Source organism: Bactrocera tryoni, chromosome 5 (assembly GCF_016617805.1).
Source record: "Bactrocera tryoni isolate S06 chromosome 5, CSIRO_BtryS06_freeze2, whole genome shotgun sequence".
In the NCBI taxonomy this organism is placed as follows: domain Eukaryota; kingdom Metazoa; phylum Arthropoda; class Insecta; order Diptera; family Tephritidae; genus Bactrocera; species Bactrocera tryoni.
The window spans coordinates 20729466-20753507 of NC_052503.1; the positions used below are offsets into that span (position 1 = coordinate 20729466).

Genomic DNA, 24042 nt, shown 5'->3' on the forward strand with positions numbered 1-24042 from the left:
GTCTTCAATGTATAAGGTCTCGCATTATTTTGGTGGAACAGTACACCCCTTCTACTGATCAATTCCGGCCTCTTCTGTTTGACTTCATCGCTCAATTTCTTCAGCTGAGCAAAATACACTTCATAATTAATAATTACAAGTAATAGTCGAGTGCAAACTCAAAATAAACGATCCCTTTGATATACCACCAAACAGACAACATAGCCTTTTTTTGTTGACTATTGACCTTCGAAGCAATTTGAGCTGATTCATCCTTCTTAAACCATGATCTATAGCGCTTTACTTTCTTCTAAACGGTCCACTTTTCATCGCTAAGGGATCGCTTCAAAAGGCATTCACTTCTTTGACGTTTGATAAGCAAATCAAAGTCATTACTGCGACGAAGCACATTTCATTCTATAAGAACATGAGGAACTCATACGTCAAGCTTCCAAATTAATGTGCTTTTGAATGGCCACGTTAGGCAGATTTAATCTTACAGCAATCTCTCGAGTTGTTATGCGACGATCTTATATATCTTCTTATATATCTATCTATATAAGATATCGTTTTGAAATTTTGCAAGCGTCATTTTCTCTTCAAGGAACTGCTCATTTCTCGGAACTGCCGACATCGGACCACTATAACATATAGCTGCCATACAAACTGAACGATCGGAATCAAGTTCTTGTATGAAAAACTTTCACATTTGTCAAGATATATTCACGAAATTTGGTATAAATTATTTTCTATTGCAACAATGTAATCTCCGAATAAATTGTTGAGATCGGCTCACTATAGCATATAGCTGCCGTACAAAACTTGTATGGAAAACTTTCGCATTTGACGTGGCATCTTCACAAAATGTGACATGGATTACTACTTAAGGTAACAACATAATATTTGAAAAAATTGTTCAGATCGGATTACTATAGCATATAGCTTCCATACAAACATATAGTTACTAAAAGAAATGCACCTGTGAAGGGTATATTAGCTTCGAAGTTAACGTTTTTTATTGTTACGCTTTCGATAGTAAAATAGCAAAGTATGCCGAAAATGCGATTTTCGAACTTCCATCTACGAGCACCAACCAAAAACTATTCCAAATAATTCAAGAAAATCTTTTACAAATATGCTTTACTATAACAGCTGTTCAAATATATAAGTATGAAAAAGTGATATTCTAATATAAATTTCTTAAATGAAAATTTCTATACTACAAAAAGGGTCTACACAACTTTTTTCATAAAAATATTCCTTTAAAAGCTATACGCAGTTAAAGCTATGCATCAATGTACTAAGCAATCATACAAGTGCCTGAGAATGTTTATGTTGCTCATACGGCAAGGTGTACATTATGCCTGCTAATTACTCTTGAGGTGTAAATGCGTATAACGTCTAAAAGAGTCGTTTTGTGAAAAAAATCATCAAAAAAAGAACGGGCAATTTTGTATTCGAATTTTGAACCCTTAAAGTTCTAGGTTTACTCCTTTAGTGGAAAAAATAAAAAAAAATTATGAAAAATGTATACAAGAGCACAAAAATAAGATTAAGGCACGATTTAAACTAAAAATAAATAACTTGTTTACGTTGGATCCTGGTTTCTAAAGCAAGGAATGAAACTTCAGCGGACGTTTGCAAAAAACTCTACTTGGGTTATAACGAACACCCTAATATGTGCACACATATGGACAGTTTAAATGGCGCAATGCTCAAGATTTTCTGGTGTTTAAATAAATGTTTATTTCATGCGCAGTACATTTATTTGCGCGCACACAAACACACATCACACACACATATATGCATACAAATATTATTGTTAAACAATGACTTTAACGTGCATTTTATTCCAGAAAAGTATATGCTTGTTGCATTCAGCTTTAACATACTTGCCGCTTGTCTTCATATCTACTGAACACACTAATTTATGTAATTTATTTAATTAATTAATATAATTAATGTTTATTTGCCTGCAGTAAGGTGAAATGCTATACTGTTTGGCGTTGTGATACCGCAATTTAACAGCAAAATGACACAATATGTTTGTGGGCAATTTGCTGATATTGCAGTGGTTGGAAATTCAAAGAACTTAAAATAATTAAAGAGAAAAGAATGAGTCTGGAAATTAAGCGTTAAATCAGAACATATGATTAGAATATATTTTTGGGCAATTAAAATAATTTCTCGATCTTGATTTCTGTTACTCACTGTAATCATAGTGGCGAAGCTCGTCTTTCTCGTTAATAAGATAGATTATTTAGGCAGGAGCTCTTTAAATCTGACTTGGTGGAATCGGTGGTGAATCAGCTACTATGAGTTGCTCTCTTACGCCCAAAATCTTAATTCAGAGCTGTACTGTCAACAATTGGACTGTTTGAATGCAGCAATCGGAAAGATTTGGACGAAAAGAGAGGAACTGTGTTCAAGAGAAGCTCTAAGAGCTTGGTTTGGGGAGTTCATACTTCTTTACCTCATAGTCTGAACCTGACACTAGGTGAAACACCGATTAAAACTGTGCTTTTTGGACTGAAATCGGAACATTCTAAATATAAATGTTAAGAATTAATTTCTTTTTACTTTAACCTATATTTTGAAAATAAAACATATCGTGGAAAATTGAGAAAAAAGTAGACCATCAGGCCACTAAAGTAGTGGTCCACCAAGTGAACGGACCTGTTCACAGTGACTGTCAAAGTGCGACTTGTGTGAAGACCATGAAGTAGCTTGGAAGAACTCTACTGCGATTTTAATGGTTGAAGCTATATAAATGCAACTAATAGCCAACTATCTAAGGAAGAAAAACATGTCCAGTGATTTCGCTTGATTTGTTAAGGAAACAAAATTGATTAAGCCAAAATCAGTGAAATAGGAGGTAAATTTTGTACAGTGAAGATTAAGACTTTCCCCAAAATTCAGCGGGTTGAGAACAAGTTGGTACTCCGATCTTCGCTAAATATATGAACCTGACGTGAGTCAAGTAGCAGCAGGTGAACAACCAGTACTTCTGCGACTATAAGAGGTGTCTGAACTACTTGCTGCTACCATGGTCTTTCACGCCTCAGTTATAGGAATCATGACTGGGTCCTTTTCCATTGGTACATAAATATGTGAAGAGGCTAAAACTATGGTCTAGAGAAAATCGAAATGTGATCTTCTAGGCAAGATAGTAGCTGTTTTTGTAAAATGAAAGTTTTCTGTTAATATATTGTACTTTTAGCAGACCTAGTGAATTGGTTTGATTGACATTAGCCACCTTAAAATATCTGCGGCTTAAAGCGCTTCGTTGATCTGAAGGTCTCGTAGTATCTATCTAGGAGCTTTGGGCATCACAAAGGACCAGGTGTTCAAGTGAGATGCTTTCTTATCATGTGAACCTAACCTAAGCCAAATAAACTCCAATCTAGAACAATATTTGATTGAATGCTTACAGAAATTTCGTGAAGTTACCTTATCAAATCCCAGTTTGCCATACAAAAACTCAATTTTGAAAGTTAAGTTTGTATGGCAGCTATGTATTTATATGCTATAGTGATCCTACCTGAATAATTTTTTGGATGATTGTGACGTTGTTTTGGATAATAATCTGTGCGAAGTTTCGCAAAGATATATTCTCAAATAAAAAAGTTTTCCATACAAAAACTTAATTTTGAACGTTCAGTTTGTATGGCAGCTATATGCTATAGTGGTTCTATCTGAACCATTTCTTCGCAGATTGTAGTGTTCTTGTGATTAATAATCTATGCCAAATTTAGTGAAGATATCTTGTCAAATAAAAAAGTTTTCCATATAACAACTTGATTCTGATCGATCAGTTTGTATGACAGTTATATGCTATAGTAGTCCGATCTCAACAATTTCTTCGCAGATTATATGTTTGCTCTGCGGATTGATCTGTGTTAAATTTCATGAAGATATATTGTCAAATAAAAAAGTTTTCCATACAAGAGCTTGATCTTTATCGTTCAGTTTGTAGGGCAGCTATATGCTATAGTAGTCCGATCTAAAGAATTTTTTGGGAAATTACGACGTTGTCGTAGATAATAGTCTATGTCAAGTTTCGCAAAGATATATTCTCAATTAAACAAGTTTGCAATACAAAAACTTATTTTTAAATGTTTAGTTTGTATGACAGCTATCGGCTCTAGTAATCCGATATCGGCAGTTTCGACAAATAAGCACTTGTTATGTTTGACTGTAAGCCAGAAATAAAATTTTGAATATAGAAGGTCACACTGCAAGCCATCAAAAAGGCTACGAAAAGCTTAGTGCTGCAAACTAGGATCCAGGGGACCTACTAATTACTTTAATTTGAAAGCAAAAGCAAATTGTCAGTTTCCGATAAGCAAAAGTGCTTAACAACTGACAGTTGTTTAATTTTTGACTTTGCTATAAATTTGATTGCCCTCAAATACGCAGAATTTCCGAGACACACCCGCTAGGAACTGCAGAGTTTGCCTCCTAAAACACATGCAAACAAAGGAATGTGCGACGACGTGCTTTCAAATGTCATAATTATCAAAAAACATTCCACACATTTGCAGTTTATTTGCACACTTCTTTCCTTTTGGAGCGATATGATAATTTGCTGCCGCTACCTGTGGCCTGAGGCAGCAAGCATTACTGCACCATCAAACATCGCACGCACTCCATCATTTGCATATTCAACTTTTGATTTGTTGTTACACTCATTCGCTGTCACTTGTCAGATTTGGCAGGTGCGTTACACAGCGCCGCGCTGCGTTAGCTGCCGACTTGTCAGCCTGATGACGTGTAAAAAAGATTGCTGTACACAGCATAAAGCAATTTAAATACACCCGCGTACACACACATATACATGTAGTGACATGTCTTTGTGTACAACGCGCCCCTCCAACCACTTTCGGCAACACGCGTAACTTTGATGTTTGCTGGCCAACTCCAAATGAAACGTGAATGACACATGCCTACTTCGCACCTCCACTCCACCACCCACCACTGCCAGCATGTGTACGCATATATATTGCTTGTTGTTGTTGCAATTGTTGCTGTGGTATCTTCGCGGCCGTCGTGACATGTGACAGCTTTTTATTATGTTTGCCTTCAGCACACTTTCAGCGTTTTGTGCGATTTTTATTTCGCTCGCTTTTAAATGAGGTCAGTCTTTTTGTGTAAATTAAATTGCAACTTCGCATTCCAGATTTTTATCAATTGAATTTTATTTTGTTTACTTATGCGCCATAAAACTGTCATTCCATGTCCGTTGCTTGTTTTTCTGTTTTCTGCGCTTCTTTCTCTTGTGTTGTCAGCATTTTGAGTGCAATTAGTACTTGCGGAAGTGGCATAAGCAGTAACGGTTTTAAATTTGCGCAATGAAATGAAACGTATTTTTAATTTGTTTACTATTTAATATATGTAGATCAAGAATATTTAAATTATTTGCAAAATATTTTTGTGTATCTTGTATTAATGTTACTCATACGACCTGTATGCTCCAAAAATTTGTTTAATGATTGGGAAAATTGTTTGGCTCAAACATGGCATGAAAAATATTATCATAGATAGAATATATACTTATGTATACACATTTTATTCTAATTTCGAGTTTTCGAATTTCTAAAACTATTTTTACAATCCTTACAACTAATGTCAGTCTGCAGTAGTTACTTCGAAGCGGGCAGTTATATATTTTCAAAAAAGTTTTATTCTAATATACATTGATCTCGGATCTATGACTATATTCGTGCGTTTTGTTAAAATATTTCGAACACGCCTTTAAAAACTTGCGTCCGAGTGCCTTTTTCGACATGAGTCACTCATTTTTAACCCAAAAAAATAATATTTTTTATTAAATATGTTTGTCTGTAAAATGTATTGCCTGGAGTTCTTCCTCATTACATTTATACGTATTAAGAAAATCACAAACGAATATCTTCGTATTTTGGTCGAAGTTTATGATGAATATGCTCCAGCGTAACGGATGCACCAAAAATGGTTTGCACGATTCAAGCGTGCAGTTTTTAGCTGAGAAGACCAAGAATCTTCCAAGAAGACAAAAATGTTGAAGCTGAAAAACTGGAAGCATTACTCATTAAAGATTGTTGCCAAGCGTCGTCTGCTTATGAATTAAATTAAAGAAATGTTGCAAGACGATTTCCATGTCAAAAATGTTGCTTGGACGCTACGCAAAGCAGTAGGTTTTGCTTGTGAAAAATGGATCCATTACGGCAACCGCAAAAAATCATAAGCAAACAAGTCAAATAATTGCGGCTTCATGTGGTAAGACCGATTGAAATCTATACAGTAAGTAGGGTTTGAGAAGTTTTACCTCACCTGCCTTGTAGTCCAGACCATGTCCCGTTTGACTGCCATTTATTGTGTTCGATGCAGAAAGCCTTCATTGTAATACGATTCACATCACAACAGATATATCAAAAATGGGTTTGATTCATTCTTGACCGCCAAACCGCAGTTCTTTTGCGTTGGAGTCCACAAATTGCCAGTAATAATGGAAAATATCAAGCGTTTATTGAAGCGCCAAAAAGAGAAACTCGATTATTTGTGCCTTACTTCCAGAACTAGTTGTCAAAATTAGGCTCCATTTCAAACGTTTCAAAAGTGCTCATTTCATTTCTTAGTGAACATTTCAAAGTACAAGTTATTCTCTTATGCTCAACTAATAAAAACAAGAGTAAAATAAAAAGAGTTCGAACAAAGTGTACATCACTAATTCTTCTACCAGTGATACAGGAAATGTTAGTGCGGAACCGCCCTATATGGTCAAAAAAGTCAGGAAAAATGTAGTAAAAATGATGGACATCAAATTAAGACAATAATAAAAAGATATTGGAAGGCTAAGGTTCGGTTAGGTTAGGATGGATAGTTGATCTAGAGAGATCGTCTTTTGTGAAGCCATAGAAAAGAAGCACTCCTTCGTGTTCGTACTTATAAATTCCTAAAACACTTAATAGCCAATACAAATTTGCAATGGCGTTTAAATTCCACTCCCGCAAGTTCGGTTTGATGTCTGAAGTCATGCGCTCCCAAGTGCTTAAGTTCGAACCTCCCAAACGCGAGATAGGCCAAGAAGTAAGTGTTGAGTAGTTTCCAGCTGATCTTCTTCCATACAGCTTCTGCAAATGGGATGTGGTAAGATTCCCAACCTTACTGCATGGACGCCAATAAGGCAATGGCCTGCTAAAAGCCTCACAGCTAGGGAGAAGATAGCCTTACTGAGGGCGAAGAGAACACTAGATCTCTTGCGATCTATTTTGTGCCAAAAGGCTTCTGCGGCAGCGCGGCCAAGCTTCCGTGAAGCCCAGCTTAAAGTAGGAGAACAGAAGGATACAAGAGCACCGACACGCTTCCATTCTACCGATAACGGTTCTAGGCTGCCTTTCTCTGCTTACTCATCAGCTTTACATCTTTCTGCGATACCGCGGTGGCTTGGCACACAGTCTTATTACAAAGACACTCGATGGTATTGATAGCGATGCTAAGCACTCATTGACCAACCCTGAATGCAATGTTAATGAGTTCAATCACCACTCTGCTATTTGAGTGGATGGACTTCTCCGGACCAGTAAATCTACTGCTACTTTAATATAAATATTTTAAAAACCATTTAAATCTACCTTTGTAAAGTTGAAACCAAAGCAGAAGGCGATTTTTGTGGCTATTTTTTGAGGCGACTTTAAGTTAAATTTCTCTAAACTATATACATACATATATCTAAAACAACAACTCTAAAGGTGCGTCAGATTAAGAAAACAGTGTCTTTAAAATGAGGAATGCTTTAATTAATTCGGTTTATATTTTCCAGTGTCGTTTGTGGGTATTATCATGGAGTTTAAAAAATATTGTGGCCATAGATACCAAGATATCCTTAACTAGAATCTTTTTTAATAATAAGATTGTGAAACACACACAAACCAAAGAATGTGTAAATCTTTCTTTGGAAAACAAGCCCAAAACACAAGCCGAAAATGCAAGAAAAAATATATATTTATATACATATATATTAATTAATTAATTAATAAGCACACTTGTATAATGATCAGCGAAAAGTCAAGCATACTTGCAGGCGCGCATACAAAGTAATTAAGCCGTGTAATGAGTACGCAACAACAGACGTGGGGTACTTACAAGTATACATACGCACACAAACACACGCAGCACTGTGTACTTCAACAAAGAAGTTTCATCAACAAAAATTAACATTCTAATGAAATTCATCAAAGCGGAAAAATTGTTGTCTACTTTACGCAATCAAAAAGTTAAATATTGAGTTGCTGGATAATCATTTGAGTAATTTGTTAAAATCACTTGAACGAGAAGACGAGTGCTCATTAAACATTCATTATATGTACATATTCGCATACAAACATATGTAAATTATTGTTGCGGGGGATGGAATATTCACAGTTATATCAAATCGAGAAGTGAGTGTATGTAAAAGCGCTTCAAAGTTGAGGCCGAAATAATTGAAAATATATTGAGTGAAAGCTTTGAGGCCTCTCACCTTCTTTCTTTGTTTCACTGTTCTTCTGTAGAAATACGTTTGGTCTCTTGAACGCAGTTATTTCTTTGTGGGAATCGGCAGTTATAGAATACTCTTTAAAAATAAAAGTAAAAAACACAAAAGAGGATACACATATACAACATATGATCCGATCTGAGAAATAAAGGATGATCCATTTCGATATTCTCTTCTTTTTTTTAAGAAAAAACACAGACATTTCAAATTTAATAGACAATGTTTATTATCATTCGAAAGAACATTCTATGACATTTACTTTTTCAAATGTTGATCGCGTTTTCGTCTCAGATGATCCATCCGTTGAGTTCAATTTTCGATGACTCGTTCGAGCATTCCGAGTGGTAACTAACGAATCACAAGTGTGATGTTTTGCTTCAGGGCCTAAATCGAAGCGGGATTGTCCGCATAGACTTTAGACTTTACATATCTCCACAGAAAACAACGGTCTAAAAGTGTATATCACACGATCTTTGTGGACAATCGCCTGGTCGAAAACGTGAAATTATCTGCTCACAGAAGTGATCTCTCAATAAATCGACTGATTTCCATTGACGGTTACATTTTCACCGGCATCATTTTTAAATAAATATGGACCGATGAATTTTCACAATAAAGTTGAATGATTTATTACGTTGTTGAGCGTAATTCTTTCCATGATAAAATGTCAAAGAATACTGAACCAAAATAACTTGACACCACTCACATGTGGTCTGTCAGAAAAATCTACTTGGATCACCCATTATGGAGATTATAGCGTTGACTTAGGCAATAGTCTATGCCGAATTCCATGAAGCGATCTGTGTCTTGACTTGTGCAAAATTTTCGGAAGAGTTTGGCCCCAGCATATTTTAACAGATTAGTACTCTTTCAAAAGTAGTTAGTTTGAAAAGCCCATAATCTTGTCTTAAGCGACAAATTGCGAATCATAGAATACTTATATGCCGCTATTAAGGAAAGTGTGCTAATCGACATCTCCAGCACGAGTGGTACCTGTCTAAATGGTTCCCAGGTCTTGATGGTTTGAGTGGAGAAATGTACAAAAGCTTGTGGAAGCTCATTCCGAAATACCTAGAGGCCATTTACGACAAGTGCGTGTGTGAGAGATACTTTCAACGTGAATAGAAAAGTGCTAAGATTGTTCCCTTCCTAAAGTCAGCTGATAAGATCAGAAGCGGTCCTTGTTCTTAACGGGGCATCAGTCTCCTTCCAGTAATTGAACAAGTGCTGAAAAAAGCTATGGTGGAACGTCTTTAGGAGTGGTGTATGTGGTCGAATAGGCAGCATAGGTTGAGGAAAGGACGCAGTGTAGAGGATCTCTGGATGTATGTTCCAAGGGCATATTGACCTCAAAGAAAGTAATCTGGCAACGGATAGTTGAACGATTGGAAGAACTTGGTTGTCCGGAAATTACTCTCTGGCGAGCTACTTTTCGGATAGATAGACCTCTATCGCTCGAATGAATGAGAACGTTAAGATCGGAGTGGCTCGTAACTGCCCGTAGAGATCTATCTGTTGTCCATATATATAGATCCTCATAATGCTCTCCCTGCGGGGACAGCGGAATCACTCAGTAATTGTTCGGCATATGCGGATGATTATTTTAGTTGAAGGTTGTTCACCAAGTGAAAGAGAACGGGTATGCAATTGGGGCGTAGGTATGGGTGTGGACATATCGATGGACAAAACGGTGGCAATACTTCTTAAAGGCAGATTGTTGTCGATTCGTCAAAAATAATATCAAAATTAGAAATATTTACGCAAATTGAGAAATATTCCGAGAAGAATGCTACCGAGTTGACAGTTCTTGTACGGATAAAAGTCCGGGTACATACCGGTTACGTAGACCCGACTTTCATGCGAACGAGAATTAACTCAATATTCTATAAGAGTAAAGTGTCTCCTAAAGCAATCGCAAATGGTTTCAGTTCTAATATTCATAATCGTCTTTTTTAAGTCTTCTATTTTAGAGGTTTGGCCAAGATCTTACACTTTTGATTTAATTACGACCTTATCTATAAAAATTATCATATAAATCAGTCCAGTGGTATAACTAACTATATACATTTTTGAGACATTTCCTACCGCTCAGACTGTGGAGAATTTTACGGTTTTTTGAAAAACGAACTTTTTTATTTAAGAAAAGATTTTTAAATGGATCACTCCTCAGAGATTATAATTATTAGTATGCGTTAAGCCTTAAAAAGGCAAGAATATGTGGTTAAAACAGAACATTGAATGATTTTTTTTTATTTTAGTAAGATCTTTAATATCAAAAACGCAATGCGTGCAGTAGGGGTCGCTGAGACCGTGAAAATTATCAAAAGGGTTTATTTGAAAATACTATTATTTTCGATTCTAATGGCGATATCCGGTTAGATATATAGTCGGTTAATGTCCTAAAGTAACAAGTTTAGCTGAGTTGGTCCTTCTAGCCCTCCCGTAGTATATAAGTTGTTGGACTGATAGATTTTTAATGACATCTACGGCAGCTAATGATCTTTAGCAGAAGTTTTCGATGTCGAAAGTGATCTCAGAAATTTTCAAAATCCTCACAAAATGTTGAACTTCCATCAAGTTGTCATGAAAAGCTCCTTTTCGTATATTTCTTACTTCAACTTTCTAGCTATTGACGTATTAAAATGCTCCACATCTAAAAAAAAAAATTTCAACCGTTGATATTGAACATATTAAACATTTCCCGAGACAAAATGTGAATCAAGTTTTAGCTACCAACTATTCACTCTCAACTATAACGTCAAAGCAAATGCGAATGAGCATTTCAATAAAAATACAAATTACGTAATAATTATATAACCTGCATTCAGGTAAAATATTAATTAATATTTAATAAACCATTGCGTCTCATCGTTCGTCACTTTTTTTGTCTTTTTTTGCAGATGAAGGTAATCACGCACTACAGGAATTCCTTGCCGCACGCAATCCGAAGCAGCAGCACAGCAGCACATTGGAATCGTACTTAATCAAGCCGATACAGCGCATCCTCAAGTACCCACTGCTGTTGCAACAGTTGCGCAATTTAACCGATTCGCGAGCCGATGAACACTTGCACTTGTGCGGTAAGTACCACAGCCATGCAATGGCCTTCATATTCATATGTATGGCACACACATACTATATATGTATATGCATATGTATGTGTAGGAGCCCACTTGAATTTTTCAACATAATTAATATCATTACCTTAATAATGTAAATGTTTTTATGTTCGAAACGTGCTCGTGATTTTATTTCTTGGCTTATCGGCTTTGATTTGTTGCACTTATTCATATTATTCATATATATACGTATATATAGTGTATATATATTTACTTTTTACCTTTGCTTTTCAGAGGCACTCAAGGGCATGGAGAAGGTAGCCGAGCATATCAATGAAATGCAACGAATCCACGAGGAATATGGTGCTATATTCGATCATTTATTCCGACAACATCAGAAGTCATGCAAGCAGCCCATCGATTTGAGTCCAGGTGAGTTCATCAAAAGTGCATAACTGCCTATACATAGCTCTCTTTTTAAATATATGTATATATATTAATAGCATGTAATGCTTCGATGGATTGTGAATACCAACTCGTTTGAGTGCAAAATTTGCATTAAGAAGTGATGGCTTCAATGAGGAAAGGTTAAAATGCATTTGATAAATGAGAAGCACAAAAGCCTTGAGCTAAATTTCTTTAAGCGTTTGCCACTTCTTAGTGAATCTATAACAGTTGATGGGTTGTCGAGTATGTTCAATTGAGTTCTATCCGAAAAATTATGGAAGTTTCCATAAATTATAACTCACGACTTCACCGGTTAAACAACAGAGTGGCTGCTTTCTAGGCAGAATCTTTCCTACACTTGCAACTCAAGCTATATACTAGCGGAAATAACTGCTGCGAACTTCAAAGATAAGACTTCATGTAGTACCATCTGAACAAATTTAACCCCGACTGACCAAAAGCTTATACTGTCATAAATTTTAATATCAACGTTTATTTTTTTCCATCAAAAAAGTCTCGACAGGGATGGCTTTCAGTGCCTTCAGCGAATTTTAGTTTTTTCGGTACATTTTGCAGCGTCACGCACTACATTGCTGAAGAGGTTTGACGCCAAATTTATGAACCCACGCCTCGGCTGCAGTAATAATGCGTTTGATGAATATAGGATCCACAATTATGTTGTCAAGCATCTCTTTTGCGTCCTCTACTCGACCTCATATTTGCAAAATATTCAGATCTTTTAGTGTAACTTTAGTATTGACATACTTCAGACCCAAAAAATTAACCGAAATGAGTTGAGACGATTTATAAAAGATATTGAGTTAGTCTATCTAAATTTTCTTATTAACCGAATGATTTTCAAGTACTGTTTCCTCAACTTTTTCGGTGTTATTGGCATTAAATGGAACAGTCCGGGTCAAATTTGATCATGTGTTTTAGTGCTATAAACGAGTACATATTTAATTTCAACCGAGAGGCTACTGACTGACTGCAGTTAATCTTTTAAACGAGCTAGCACAGCTGATTTTTCGGTATATGATAAGTCCAAGAGACTATTTCTTGCGGTCGGAACTTACTCAAAGTTTTGACCGTAAATGTGAGAGAAACCCGTTTCTTTGTAAATAGTATTAGCTTGTTCGGCTTTCTGGAATTCGGCTACAAGCTAGTTGTTTCAAATATTAGTAGTGTTTACACTTTTGAATAATAAAACTCATAACCTTTTTCCTTCCAATATGGCTCCACGCAATCTTATTTTCCAGATAATACTAAGATGTTTGATTATCTGAATTTCGTGGGCCACGATCGATACATGCACTGTAGTCAAAGTTTTTTGGCCCAAGATCGATCGCAAAAGATCTCTTAGGCCTCAGTAAGGCTAGCCTATCCCTTGGTGTGAGGCTTTTAGCAGGCCATTGCCTTATTGACGTCCATGCAGTAAGGATGGGAATTTTACCAGACGCCACCTGCAGAAGCTGTATGGAAGAAGATGAAGCGGAAACAACTCAACAGTTCCTTTCGTACTGTCCCGCGTTGGGACAGATTTCCCACCGAACTGTCGAAAAAAAAAAAAAGTTCGAAACTTTTTTCTATGGCTTCACAAAGAACTACATATAGCAGCTCCTAAGCTCTCTAGATTTTGTCTGTACGCTAGTTGTTTCAAAAATCAGAATTTTTTTATATTATTTTATAATAATAACACAAAGTCTTCAGAAATTCATACAAACGTGAGAAAAGTTCAGCTGAACTAAATTTGATCGACGCAAAACTAGATTGGCTACAAACACAAAGGGCAGATTTTTAGTATGGTTCTAAGAATTTGGGATAACGCTGTAGCTTACCAACCTACTAGACGAGCTTCGGATATACCCAAAATTGATATTAAAGCTTATGCATTTTAGGGCTATTTCGAAGGAATTGGATTTTTTTTTTGGGGTTTTACTTGGTTTCTGAAAGAAAAAAATTGGCTGTAAATTTATTAACTTTGCTTTCTTTGGAAGATCTTGCGTATAATGTTCTCAATAAATTGTGCTAGACAAGGTTAAACCTTTCCACTGTCTTAGATAGAACTCAATTGATTCGCCAGTTACATAACGCGACAACACTATATGGCCAATGAGGCATTCATAGATCTAGCAGCATTACATGCTATTACAAAAATCTATAACTATTTTTCATATTTTCACCACAACAAAAACATCACTTAATCTATCCAAGAATTATTATCCAATATCAAGATCATTCGTTCCTCGATACAGGTGATCTGCTTTATTATGGCGGCGTTGAGTGGCTTAATATATCCGATTTCCTTGGTAAAATTAAGAAGGGTCTGGAGTTGCACGCCATGTGCTTCGTTTTTAAATCAGCGGTTGTGTTCCTTTGCAAAGAACGTTTGCGTCAAAAGAAGAAACTTATGGTAAATGTCTCAGCTACAATTCAGCTACATTTAAACACTTTAAGACATTTTCAAATACTTTACAGGGTGTTTCGAGTAAAAACGCACCTAACGAAGTGGAAATCATACGCTATCAAGTGCTCATACCCGTCACCGAGGTACAGGTGCGCGCCTCTTCCGCCAAAGATATGGACTCACACTTCCTATGGGAATTGATACATTTACGCTCGCAACTACAACGCCGCTCCGAGAAGGTTTACGTACTCTCGAACAGCACGGCCGATTTTCGTAATGCATTCCTCAAGACTATACGACAAATCATACGCGAAAGTGTACGCAACATGTCCATACCGATGAAGGGTTTCGGCAGTAGCGGTTCGGTATCGGGCATCTCATCGCAGGGTGGCGGTTCGGGCAGTTCGCAAACGCTCGAGCGACCAAAGCAACAGGTCTTGGAACTGAAGCAAAGAAATATTTGCATACAATTTTATTTGTAAGTGCATTTTATGCTAATTTTTGTTGTTTTTTTGCAGATAACAATCATACAAGGCTCGCAGACATTGGGTAAGCCCAAGAAGAAGTCCGGTTCGCAGCGTCATTCGGCCGGCAATATCGACTATGATAATCTATCGGGCAGCCAAGAGGCCGACGATGTGCCCATGCTGCATCACCAGCATCAGCAACAACAACTACAACCGAGTGGTTTCCGTGGACGCAGCAAGACTGTGGGCGATGCTACAGGTATTTCAGAGATTTTCCGGCAATTTTTGTAAATAGTTGTACGTACTTTCGGGTCTAAACACAGTTTTCTAACTGCAGCCAAATTTGCGCTAATAAATAATCTTGCGGGGAAAGGTGTATTAATTTTTTTAATAAAAACATAAAGACTTAAAGTTTGGAAAATAAAAAATATGGAAATAATATGGAAATTAAAAAAAAATAAATAAAAAATAAAAGAAAAAAAAAAGAAAATAAAAAATAAAATAAATAAAAAAAAAAAGAAAATATAAAAACATTAAAAAAAAATTAAAAAAAAAAGAATTTAAACAAAAATATAAAAAAATACTTTAAAAAATATTGACAAAAAATAACTTAAAAAAAATACAAAAACAATTTAAAAAAGTTAGTACACTCTTCTCCACTCTCTGAACTCTCTAACAATCGTATTTATTCGCTAAACAAAATTTACAACCTGCTTTCTCTGCTTCTCTATTATTTTTTTCTGTTGTTTTTTATATCTTTCTCTCACCCATTTGACAACAAAAATCTTCGTATACTATCTTTACCGCAAAATTCTCTACCGTTTCGAATTCCAATTTGAAATTTCACTTTCACAAACTGCATAGAACTAATGTCCTCCTCCATAGACCCACAGCAGCAGCAGCAGCAACAACATCAAAAGCATATGCAACACCATCAACAACAACAGATGCATCATCATCATCAGCAAATGCATCAAAGCGATATTGAACGCATGGATCCGGGCACTAAATCCGAAGGCGAAGAGGACTCCCAGCAGGGCACAATCAAAGCGAAAGCTACGCTGGGTCGTACACCCAATCACTTGACATTGAGGTATATAGAAATATTTTAGTTAATGTTTTAGAATTATCAAGACCTCGTTCGTACTATATTCTATGCATAGCAAAGTCAGTATTTGGCATTAGCGATCCTTTTGAAGCTCATTAGTTTCATGCGAAAATTTTTAATTTTTTTGGTAATTTTTTTTATTATTATTTTTGTGTATATCTTAAAACCTCTTAAACGTGTTAAAGTTTAAAGGGTGGCCTTAAAGTAAAAAATAATGAAATTTTGATTTTTTATGAAAGTCGAAACCAAATATTGGCAAACAACTATGTATCTTTAAGAACTTCGTATCCCCTAAACACTTTCAACAGTTCAGTCTAGCAAGGAAACAATATATTTTAGAGCCGATGAAATTTCTATAAAATCGAGATCGCGTGGTATCTTATTCTTCTAAAAACCACAAGCAGAGTCAAATAATATGTTCTATTTAATCTCCAGAATATTGGAAGTATTTTTTCTTGGGTTAATACTAGTCGCTCTCAAAACTATCTGTCACCACAACTAACAACTGGACATTAGTTGATGGAAACGTAATAATTGAGTTTCCAAATAGTACCCTGACCAACCCATAAGGTTTTATGCAGCCTTACCTCCTTATATGTGCTTAAGAAATCTAAAAATAGCTATAGACTATAGATATGCCTGATAGCCGGAGGAACTAAAATGCCTACAAGAAGAGAGAAGACACGCAAGAATAGGTCTCTACTTCCTCATAAGTTCTAAAGAGATAAAAAAATCGATAAAAAACAATTATGATTTTAAGTTGTGGACTTCTCTCTAGTTAGTTCCGAATCCAATTGTCGAGAGCTAAAAAACAGAACTCTAGGAACTAAAATTCCATACAAAAATAGAGCAAGCACGCAGGCTGAAAACTCTCTTCCCACATGAGTTCTTCAGAAATCGGCGAATCGATGTAAACTCTAACAATCACTATTCGTTGTAGGCCTTTCTCTTTTTAGTTCCGATTTCCGTTGTCGGGAGACTAAAAAACAAAGTTGTAGCAACTAAAGTTATCTACAAGAAGAGAGAAAATGTAAGCTCTCTTTACACATATGCTCTTCAGAGAGCGACAGATCGATACTATGCGATCTGGTTCTCTTACTAGTATATTTGAAGTTTATTTACAAAGATTGCATAAAGACTAAAACAGAAAGCTCTAAAAAGCAAAAAAAAAATATTACAAAGAAAAGAGAAGTCAAGCAAGAATAGGACTTCCTTTTGTCACGTGATCTAAGGAATTCAACAAATCGATACAGACTATGAGTTCTGAGCCTTTTACTAGTTGATCGGCAAGTTTACTTATATAGAGACTAAAACAGAAAGCTCTAGAGACCAAAATATAAAAAATAATATTATCCCTGTACTCTATACATTATTGAATATGAATAAATGAAGAGTAATTCACTCTCCACATTTATCACCCAGTACGAAACAGTGATCTATAATAGCTTTGACACCCTGTAATTATACACTATTCGGCTCATGGTTTGTAGAAGGATAAAAAAGCATAGTTTTTCTTAAAAATGAGTTATATAACGCATAATTATTACGAAATCTTCATAGCACATACTTTTGTTTGCAACTAGACCCATTGATTTCCGTCATACTCTTAGCTACCCTACTTAAAATCAACCACTACATACACGCATATGTATAATTGAAAGCTAATCGATGATATATTTTGTTCTATTTCTTCCCATTTTTCTAATTTTGCGATAATCGCTTCGTTGACTATGCGCTTCATAAATGTCCGCCTCAAAACCTGATCATAACCAACAACAATAATACCACCACAACCAACAACCATCACCAACACCACCATCACGAACCGTTTGAAACCAACTATCCCAACACGTTATATTCGAACACAATTGACCATGCAGCACCACATCAACCCTCTCGGTTGGCAGCACTGGTAGTCAAGCGCGTTTGATACAATCATCTCATCCGCCATCGAGCTATCAGCCAGTTCTCATGAAAGATTTAGGTAAGACTAACTCAATAACAAACGAACTATCGTCTTCCCCTCAAGCAGAGTACATGGATGCCGCTGGCACAGTGACAGTGAGCTCATTGTCCGCAGCAATGGAGGCCACCGATCAGATGATGTTTATGATCGAAGAGATGGGCATAGAGGTACGGGAGATGGACGAGCAGATGGTAGAGCAGGAGGAGGACGACGAAGACGATGTCGACGAACGGCAGATGAGACAACAACAGCAGGAAGAAATGGATTACATACTCGAATCAGAGTTGCAAGCTGCATCCGTAGCAGCAGCTTTTAATTTAAGTTTAGGTAGTAGTAGTAGTAGTATTGGTAGAGTAATATATACAACCAATAACGTTACTGGCACCACTAGTGGTTTAACAAGTAGAGTTAGTGATGCCAGCACTGGCAGTGGTAACGGTAATAATCATAATTTACATTGTGTGGCAACGCCAAAACGCTTGTCACCACGACAATCGCCCAAAGCAGATATCGAAGTAATTGAGATTTTCGCCAATGAGCTAAGTCAGCTGACCGCCGCTCAGCAAGTATCGGTTGTGCATCATTCAGCAAAAGAGTCTTCCAAAAAATCGTCAAGTAGTCGTCAAGCCAGTGTCAGCAGCAGTGGCAGCGGTAGTAGTAGTAACGGTGCTAGCGCTGCTTCGCACACACATGTTGTCGACAAGCATTTGAGTGATCTCGAGCATGAGCAGCTCAGCGACACCACATACGACATCGCCGCCTATATGGCTAACCTAAAAGAGCAGGCGCTCGAATCGCAGGATCTGCAAATGGACGCGCAAGATCAACAACAAAATGATTCGAGCTTGTCGCCGGAACCGCAAACAGTCGTGGAAAATACACAACAAACTGTAGTGGCCGAAATAGAGTCACCACCACGACCAGCTACAGAATCCGATAGTACTGGCACCACGACGGGCACTTCGGAAAAATCCGAAGATGAATCGGAAGATGCCAGAACGTTGGCCAAACATCATGTGATCATCGACAAGAAGGTCGATAAAGTTTTCAAATCGAAGTCTTCAGAGAAAGCACAAAAATCGAGTAGCGGCAGTAGCAGTAGCATTGCCAGCACTGGCGCAAAACCAAAGACCACAAAATCACCACGTCAAAGCATATACATTTCACCCGACCGCTCCAAGTCACAAGGTAGTTCACCGGTACGCATAATTAAGATAAAGTCACCACGCACTAGTGTCAGTGATCAGGGTAAACGTCTCAGCGTTAGCTCAAGTCGCGACTCCTCAGCCGATCGTTTGTCCAGCGGACGCCGTACACCCAGTCCACGTCGCAGCTCCGAAGGTAGTGGTATACTGAAAAGACCTGCCAGTCCCGCTGGCGGCATATTGAAACCACCACCCAGCCCCAGTAAATCGAAAAGTCCCGACCGCAGCTGCCTCAAGAAGCTGACACCCTCACATGACTGTAGTGTCGAATCGCTTTCGCCGCATATATCACCGCGCGACAGCATCGAACACCTGTCGCCCGATCGCGCCGGTACCAGTCTGTGTCAGCGTCATTCGCCGCGCAGCAGCTTCGACAGCCGCAGCTCCGAACCAAACCTCGATATACCACGTTCATCGCTCAAATCGCCACGCGGCAGTTTCGAATCGCGTTCACCGGAACGCAGCAGCCGCAAACGCAGTCAATCGGCGCACGGCAGCTTTGAGACGGGACAACGCGCCGCTGCGCTGGCCGCCCAAGAAGCCTACTACCAATATTATCCCATTTATGATAATCAAACATGTAGCGATCATTATATATCAGCCGCTACATCAACGCATATGCCACGCGATATCGGCACCAACACAAGCACGCGTCGTCTAAGTAAATCTTTGGAGCGTTCCACGTCACGCGAAAGCACTACAAGCAGCTCCTACCGTTATGGCGTATCACCCGAACGTATTTACACAATAAACACAATGGGCGCCAGCGCAGGACCACTGCGTTCGCAATCAGCTGAAAATGCATTTGCACACTACGCTTACGATCCACACACGGGTCAGCACTATCAAATGCCGCCGCCACAGGAAACCATTGCAACAGCAGCACCGCCAGCTGCCTTCATGTACGCGCACGAACCGCAATGTCCACACGAACACATGTCGTCGGCCTATCAGCTGAGCTCTTCGGCACCCGAGTACACAACATGCATTGACTGTTTGTATCAGAAGCGTCCCTCCTAGCATAAGGCCCGCGTACGGCAGAGTCGTACGCGGAAGAAGACACCGCGTGGCGTCGTACAACCACCGATGGCCACAGCGTCGGGCATGATTTGTGCGGCTAGCTTTGATCCCGACGCTGCGGTGGCGGCGGGCGCCAGCGAGGCGAGCGGCTGTGTGGACTGTCATGACTACTATGAGATACATGTTTAAGCGGGGAACGCGTAGTCGTAAACATAATCAAAACTGAAAACCAAAAAAATCTCCCTCTAATTACAACATACCTTATATTAAACTACCCGAAAATTCCGTTAGTCGGTATAACAGAAGAAAAAAAACGTACGCAAAGTAAACTCGTTGCCATCCAAAAATCCTCAACTGACAATTTACATGGACCATATATACACACATATATATTTGCATATGTGTATGCAAAAACGCTATTGTTGTTTGACACAGGGATTTTTGAAACAAAAACAAAAACAAAAGCAACAACAATTTATATAAATGTATATGCACATTTTCGTATTTCGTGAATGTCCTTCAGAGTTTAGACATAAGGATTAGCTTGTAGGTTGCAAGGAGTCTTAGTTATGTACACACATACATATGTGCATATGTATGTAGTCTCTGCTTAATTTTTCAGATGAATTTCCATCACTAATACATACATAGATACATACGTATGAATATCTTGTATACCGAAATCGGATTTAATTTTTTACAAATTTGTTTACTTTGAGGTAAAATCAAAAATATAAAGGCATCGAAGTGCTGAGAATTTTTGTTGTTGCTATACTGCTGCAAGAATATGAATATATACATGTATACACATATATATATGTATATCTGTTTTTTGTCAATACGTAATTAGTTTGTATGTGTAGATATATTTAACGGTTAAGTAACCGAAATTACATATACAAAATTCAAGCGAAAATCTGTATATTGACCGTAGAACAGTTAGGTATTACAATAACAAAAAATTATATTGTAAATAACGGTACATTATAACACTGTAAAGGGACAAGGGCGTAAATTTAGTAGTAACTCAATAAAAATAACAACAACAAACGCGTAAAAATTTACCTATAGAACTTTGGTTCACAGAAGTCGATCTCATGTGTCTTCCACTATAAGTGTTTAAATTTTGAGGTTACAACTCTTTTCTTTATTACAAAGTCATACCGTATTTTATTTGGATATTCTCAAAAATATAATACGAGTGAATGTTTTTTTTATTTTTTTATTTTTCAAATTATTGCAAGCCTGTTCTAAACAAAAGTCAGTAACCACACCACCCTTGGTAACCAAAGAACTCAGTCTATGCATCATTCACACTGGCAAAATAAGCTTAAGCAATAAGAACTAGGCAATTGTGGGTACCAGACGATCTTGCTAGACAAAGCAGCCTAGAAGATATTAGTATATCCCTATATATATCTCTATCCTGAAGTTATACTTAAATAAAAATTACAATACTTCGAAAAAATTTTGTATATCCCAATATAAAGGTCTTAACAGTTAGAAACGTCCCTATTCCGTAGGATCCTATAGTTGTACCTAATAAAATTGAGTATATCCGAAAATAAAGCTCTCTTATAACACAGAAAAAAAATAATGAGGCAGCTAAGATTCTATCAAATGCTTAGCCGACATTCACCATGAAAACGTTTCACAAAGCTGTCGAAAATATATTGTCGTTATGTTATTGTCCTACCAGCTGCATTTCTCGAATTACAGCTATACAAGCCTATAAAGCTTTAAATCTCAGGACACTTTTTTTTCTTAATTCTGTTTATACGTATCATAGCGGTTCTTTGTCTGGGCTCATTGTATGAAACAAGGCGAACCAGAGCTACAGATTCAAACTGCAACTGAGTCTGTTTAATACATTATTCTTACCAAGAAATCATTCTATGATTATCCTAGCCTCATCTGGAGTTTTTTTAAATATTATAAAAATATTATTAATTATATAAGACAATTTCGGTTCGGAGTTCCTGGAGGAAATAGTCGATAATATACGAAGAATTTATATGGTTACGACGTTCCCTACATTTTTAAAGAAAAATCAAAGAAACTTCCAATTTAATTGGGAATGTTTATAAGCATTCAAAAGAACAATCTTGGACATTTAATTTGAAGATTATCTCATTCAAATATTGGCCGCGGCTACGTCCAGATGGTCCATCCATTAAGTCCAATTTTAGCTGACTCATTCGAGCATTTCAACTAATAACTGACAAATGACGCTCGTTATATTTTGCTCCAAGGCCTCAATCGAAGCGGGATTGTCCGTATAGACATTGGGCTTTACATATCCCTACAGAAAAAAGTCTAACGGTGTGATATCACATGATTATATCGCGTTATGATGATGATGAACGCGAAATTGTCTGCTCACCGAAGTGTTCGCTCAATAAATCCATTGATTGATGAGATGTGTGGAAAGTGGCGCCGTCTTGTTGAAACCAAATGTCGCCGAGATCACGAGCTTCAATTTCGAGCATCAAATAGTTGGTTACCGGCATCAGTTTTGAACAAATATAGACCGATGATTCCATCGGCAGACAAATCACACCAAACCGAATTTTTTCTGTACGAAATGGCAGCTCTTGAATCTGGTGTTGGGCATTCCATACATTTATAATTCAATTATTTTAACATAAATTGTTCGCGAAAGGAAATTAGTCGAAAACAAGTTATTGGAATTTCGATATAAGAAAATGAGAAAATCTATTTAAAACTTATGTCTATGCTAACTTGTTTCCTTGAGTCGTAGCCAGCTTAAAGCCCAACAAAAGATTTCTAATACTCGTACAACACAGAGCCCAGTTGTTCCTCGTTACCATGAAGTTAAATGGTACCTACAATGAGAGTGGTGTGGACTGAGAAGCATAAATAAGTGATTAGAATGGACCCACTTTTGATAATTTTTATATACTAAAAATTAGTAATCAGTATTCTTGAAGAACAGCCCATATTAAAAATGAGGTCTATATAAATTGATCGACTATCTAGCCTATTTTCATATAAATTGAGTTTACAATTTTGGGCTTTTAATTGAAACAAAATCGAAAACACAGGATAAAAGTATAGAATCATAAGGAAGAAATTCAGGTTATTTTACATAACTATACCTTATTTGATATGAATTTTAACTGCATAATGCATGACTATAGGCATTAAATTTTTTTGACCTACGAGTATGTATATATAATTAAGTATAAGAAGATTAAAAAATGATAGAGTTAAATATTAAATAGAAGAGGTAAGAAAGTATTAAGAAACGCGAAATAAATAATGATAACTGTATATACCGAGTTGCTAGCATATACTTAAAAACCCCGATTCGTGTATTATAAGGAAAATCATGAAAACCCAAAGAAACTTTGATGTTAACAAACATGTCCTTGCAGTTTTAAAGTAAAACTAGTGTCTATAAATAAATTTACTCAAAACGTTTACTCATAAAAAAGTATACAACAATCAGGAATTTCCAGAGACGTAAGGCAACTATGAAAAAAGGGATTGATTTTTAGTTAATCGAACAGAAATTATACTATACATATGTACATATACAAATTTATGCGACAATTATGTAGGTTGAAAAAAAACATTCTTGAAAACACGAATAACAGTAAAATTCAACAAAATAAAAAATCAAGGATATTGAATATTTAAATTTTAGCAGAAGAATAATAAATGGTGTAAAAATAATAATAAAGGAGTTAAAAAAATAGCTGACAGAAAACCTTGAACTAAGAGAGAATATACGAAAATCAATACCTAAGATCTCATGATGGACCAAAGGTCAAAACAAAGAAATGGAAATGGCACATGGCATAACTGTTTTAACGAAGATGTCAACAATTATTGAAAAGGATTTG

The 24042-nt window shown here is 36.8% G+C and overlaps 1 protein-coding gene across 1 annotated transcript in view; it reads left to right on the plus strand.

Moving 5' to 3' along the window:
* The window catches only part of LOC120777048 (protein still life, isoforms C/SIF type 2), a 334899-nt gene extending 314001 nt beyond the window's left edge, over positions 1–20898 (plus strand). The window contains exons 15-23 of the mRNA XM_040108159.1: positions 11395–11574; positions 11848–11985; positions 14256–14413; positions 14479–14841; positions 14926–15133; positions 15739–15967; positions 17863–18010; positions 18233–18296; positions 18357–20898. Coding sequence (XP_039964093.1) covers positions 11395–11574; positions 11848–11985; positions 14256–14413; positions 14479–14841; positions 14926–15133; positions 15739–15967; positions 17863–18010; positions 18233–18296; positions 18357–20173 — 3305 coding nt within the window. The 3' untranslated portion in view covers positions 20174–20898. The remainder of the gene's footprint in view (positions 1–11394; positions 11575–11847; positions 11986–14255; positions 14414–14478; positions 14842–14925; positions 15134–15738; positions 15968–17862; positions 18011–18232; positions 18297–18356) is intronic.
* The last annotated feature ends 3144 nt before the right edge of the window (positions 20899–24042 follow it).